The sequence below is a fragment of the Pituophis catenifer genome, unplaced genomic scaffold (assembly GCF_029215685.1).
Source record: "Pituophis catenifer annectens isolate HBS135680 unplaced genomic scaffold, rPitCat1.0.hap2 SCAF_2, whole genome shotgun sequence".
NCBI classification, from domain to species: domain Eukaryota; kingdom Metazoa; phylum Chordata; class Lepidosauria; order Squamata; family Colubridae; genus Pituophis; species Pituophis catenifer.
This window is the reverse complement of record NW_027256882.1, coordinates 169,292,610-169,297,336: the sequence shown is the minus strand read 5'-3', so window position 1 is coordinate 169,297,336 and position 4,727 is coordinate 169,292,610. Positions and strand designations below refer to the sequence as shown.

The 4,727-nt window shown below is 40.2% G+C and overlaps 1 protein-coding gene across 1 annotated transcript; it reads right to left on the bottom strand.

Moving 5' to 3' along the window:
* Positions 1-263: 263 nt before the first annotated feature.
* Positions 264-1,253, bottom strand: NEUROD4 (neuronal differentiation 4). The gene has a single exon (XM_070934999.1). The coding sequence runs from the start codon at positions 1,251-1,253 to the stop codon at positions 264-266; it is 990 nt and encodes a 329-aa protein (XP_070791100.1).
* Positions 1,254-4,727: the final 3,474 nt, after the last annotated feature.

Genomic DNA, 4,727 nt, shown 5'->3' with positions numbered 1-4,727 from the left:
ACAATAGACTTAAAAGCCCATAAATTAAAATTACTAAAATAAGTCAAAGTTCACAGAAGGGTGGACGTGCTTTGCTTCCTTTTCCTCCAAAGGGCTTCCCATGAAATCAGTTGGGAATAAAATCCATCATCGTCTGAATAAGTAAAATTCCTTTTTTTAAAATGTACCAATATTTGGTACAGTATTTTGGATGCTACCAATATTTTTTTAAAAAAAAAAGTTTAAAAATCCATTTAAAAACCATTTGCCTGTTATCTCCTTGTTTATTCACCAAATATTGCACTGAGCTGTGCTCCAACCACATGGTGAGAATAAGAATCATAGTTCACATCTAATGGGAGGTCATATTTGGGCACCGTGGTTGAAAAGTGGGAGGTGTGGCCGTGAGCACTGCTCAGGCTAACAGATGGATAGTGAGCCATAAAACTGTATGGTTTTTCTAGGTCTGGAGACCTGTCTTGCTTTAAGGAAAAATTTCCACTGATGCTCAGAGGAGGTGTCAAGGGACCTTCATATGCTGGAGATGCACAGTTTTGGTGATGATTGCTAAAGGAAGTATCCACCAGAGTTTTGAAAGAGGGAGGCTTTAAATGTACAAGGTGTGTTTCCATGCTTCCATAGGGCGGACTGGGCAATCCTGGAGACTGGTAAGAAAAACCATGACTGGACACAGTTGAATCAGAAACAGAGACTTTCTCTTCATGTTTCTCCAGGAACAGGGATTGTGGTCCTAGCTGGAGACAACCAGCAACCAGATTGCTGGTCGGTTGGGACAAACCTTTGCATAGCATCTCCACAAAATCTTTGCTTTCTGCAGTCTGCCCACTTTCCAGAACCTCTGACAAAGCCCAAATATAATTCCTGGCTAGCCTCAGTGTCTCAATTTTGGACAGTTTCTGTGTTTTAGAATAGCAGGGCATCACCCGTCTCAAGTTATCAAGAGCATCATTAAGTCCATGCATCCGTGTTCGTTCCCGAGCATTAGCTTTCACTCGGCGGGCTCTGAAGCGCTCCAGCCTTGCTTTGGTCATTTTCTTCTTCTTTGGCCCCCTTCTCTTGGGCTTCCCATTATCCTCTTCCTCTTCTTCCTCAACACTGTCATTCTCGTCATTAATGCCAGAAAGCATCTCATAGGCGGCTTGCCGGCTGTCTTTGTCCTTTGTTTCATTTTGGGCACTCAATGCTTCATTGATCCAGGATTGGGAAGATATGAGTTCAGCCATCTCTTTGGGCTTGGGGTAGAGTTTGGCCATCTCTTTACCCTGAAAAAATAACCATACAATCCATATTAATTCAATGAGACTCAGTTTTAAAATCTTAAATAAATAAAATAGGAAGTATAGATATTATTCTTTGTTATAACACATTTAGTGCATTATATAATTCACCCTTGACCTAAGCAGGGTTTTATTTTGAAGACAAGTCCTTTCCTCAAAATTACAACTCATAGAATAATAGGTCCAGCCATAACCTGAGGCCTGCATTACTTAGCAATACACAATTCTAATGTAACCCAGCAGCTACATGGTGTTGCTTAAAATGCAATGCCTCTTTGCTCTTGCTTTTGCATTTTCTAGCAGCAATAGTTGCAGTACAATGACTATAGTCTGGTGTGCTACTACAGACAATAAGGGTGGTGACTTTGACAAAAATATATCTGTTTTAGGCCCAGTACTCTTCAACATCTTCATCAATGACTTGGACGAGGGGATAGATGGGGAACTTATCAAATTTGCAGATGACACCAAGCTGGCAGGAATAGCCAACACTCCAGAAGATAGGCTTAAGATACAGAAGAATCTTAACAGACTTGAACATTGGGCACTATCTAACAAAATGAAATTCAATGGTGAAAAAACTAAGGTTCTACATTTAGGCAAGAAAAACAAAATGCATAGGTACCGTATATGTGGTACCTTGCTCAATAGTAGTAACTGTGAGAGGGATCTTGGAGTCCTAGTGGACAACCATTTAGATATGAGCCAGCAGTGTGCAGCAGCTGCCAAAAAAGCCAACATAGTTCTAGGCTGCATAAACAGAGGGATAGAATCAAGATCACGTGAAGTGTTAATACCACTTTATAATGCCTTGGTAAGGCCACACTTGGAATACTGCATTCAGTTTTGGTCCCCACGATGTAGAAAAGATGTTGAGACTCTAGAAAGAGTGCAGAGAAGAGCAACAAAGATGATTAGAGGACTGGAGACTAAAACATGAAGAACAGTTGCAGGAACTGGGTATGTCTAGTTTAATGAAAAGAAGGATTAAGGGAGACATGATAGCACTGTTCCAGTATCTCAGGGGTTCCCACAAAGAAGAGGGAGTCAAGCTATTCTCCAAAGCACCTGAGGGTAGGACAAGAAACAATGGGTGGAAACTAATCAAGGAGAGAAGCAACTTAGAACTAAGGAGAAATTTCCTGACTGTTAGAACAATTAATCAGTGGAGCAATTTGCCTTCAGAAGTTGTGAATGCTCTAACACTGGAAGTTTTTTAGAAGATATTGGATAACCATTTGTCTGAAGTGGTGTAGGGTTTCCTGCCTGAGCAGGGGGTTGGACTAGAAGACCTCCAAGATCCCTTCCAACTCTGTTATTCTATTCTATTCTAACTTTGTCTAGGCAAAGGGGGGCATTTTTTAAGATCCTGGGGAACAAGATAACATTCAGAAGTAATTCAGGCAAATGCCTCCCTAATTCATGGGAGAGTAGAAGAAGGAGAGGAAGCATTATAGTACAATCAGAATTTTAAGATCTTGTTATTATACAGTATCCAATCTCCATAAAGTGTAGCTCTGGTCTTCCTGTGGTGTTATTAGGCCAGTCTTCCTAATAGGGCTGACAGGCCCTATGCCCATATTTGCCTTGGGTACCACAAACGGTTCTGTGATCCTTTTCTTTAGACATCAGAATTTACAGAATTGCCTTCTACTAAGCCAAATCATTACTCTATCACTCTATTTTTAGCAATGCCTGACAATGATTTCTCTGGGTTTGAGGCAACTGTTCTGCCTTCCCAACTTTTGGCTGAGGGATGGAATCTGCATGTGGGACCTATTTTCTTTCATGAGAAATCCTGAAGTTGAACTTCTCATTACTTGCCTAGAATCTGGTCTTCATTCCTACAAAGGGAGATCCACAGCCAAGCTAACATCTATTCAAATATGCTTAAAATAAAAATAGAAATAATTGGACTGGGAAGCCGGCAAATCCCATGTAGGATTTCTAAGGGTTTCACATAACTTCAATAAATGGAATAGCAAGGTGGAGTACCATAGCATCGATAACTAAATTATAATGAAACTCTATCTGAAATTTAAAAAAAAAATATTTCTGGGAAAAGAAAGGATCTGCTTTTAGACAATTATATCTCAATTATATTTTGAGAGATTTCTAGGAAAATCTAACAAAAAAGATTGCCATGTTTCAGCTAAAATTAGCCATGACTAAAAGAAATTAAAGCCACTTGAACAAATTAATTGGGATTTATGTGAATTCCTCAATGTTCAGGGAACAGAGCAGAGGTGGGTTTCAGCAGGTTCTGACCAGTTCTGGAGAACCGGTAGCGGAAATTTTAAGTAGTTTGGAGAACCGGTAATAAAAATTCTGACTGGCCCCGCCCCATCTATTCTCTGCTTCCCAAGTCCCAGCTGATCGGGAGGGAATGGAGATTTTACAGTATCCTTTCCCTGCCATGCCCACCAAGCCATGCTCACAGAACCGGTAGTAAAAAGTTTTGAAACCCACCACTGGAACAGAGTACTGCTGGACTAGCGATCAGTATGACACAATTAGATAATTAAAAGTAGGTCTACAAATGCCATCTTTTATAAACATTCAGATGTTTGCAATTTTTATCAACAAATAAGTTCTTCAGCAAAATTCAGTCACAGGGCATTTTTAAGAGTCTGGTTAACAGCGGTGCCTTTTCCCATGATACTCCATTACAGTTCACCCCATCCCTGGTTTTCTGCCTCCCCTTAAACTTGACTAATCTTTCATGCCTTCTGACATATTTGCTCCCCACTGAGTTGTGCTTTCTACTGTTACTTTTTCTTTTACCTTTTGTCAATCTTGGGGTTCTCTCAAGCTTACTGATGCCTTCCTCTTATGTACGAATAGCACCTCTTGACTACCTAAACATTTATATCTAGAAAAAGGAATTTCAGCTATTTTTTTTTTAATTTGATTTATATGCCGCCCTTCTCCGGAGACTCAGGGCGGCTTACAATGCGCTAAGCAATAGCCTTCATTCTTTTGTATATTTTATACAAAGTCAGCTTATTGCCCCCACAAACTGGGTCCTCAATTTACCTACCGTAGAAAGGATGGAAGGCTGAGTCAACCTTGAGCCTTGGTGAGATTCGAACCTGCAGTAATTGCAGGCAGCTGGTTAATAACAGGGTGCATTAGACCACTGTACTATCAAGGCTATACTATATTTAGTATAGCAACGATTTGGAACTGGAGAAAAGTTTACATTTTAGGGAACGCTTCACTTCCATTTTTCTGTTTGCAGATCTGCTTCTAAAACCTACAAACAGGCAGCTTCTAATTTTCAAACTAGAATCCAATTTCAGTCTCTATGGAGACGAAAGAAATGGCTAGAAAGGCTGATCTGGCCCATGATTTGATGCAAGTTCCTTGAAAACCTGAGCGTTTTTCCTGGTAACCTCATTTACCTTTGATGAATAATGATTGCCACAGTAACTATGTGGGGGTGGAGGG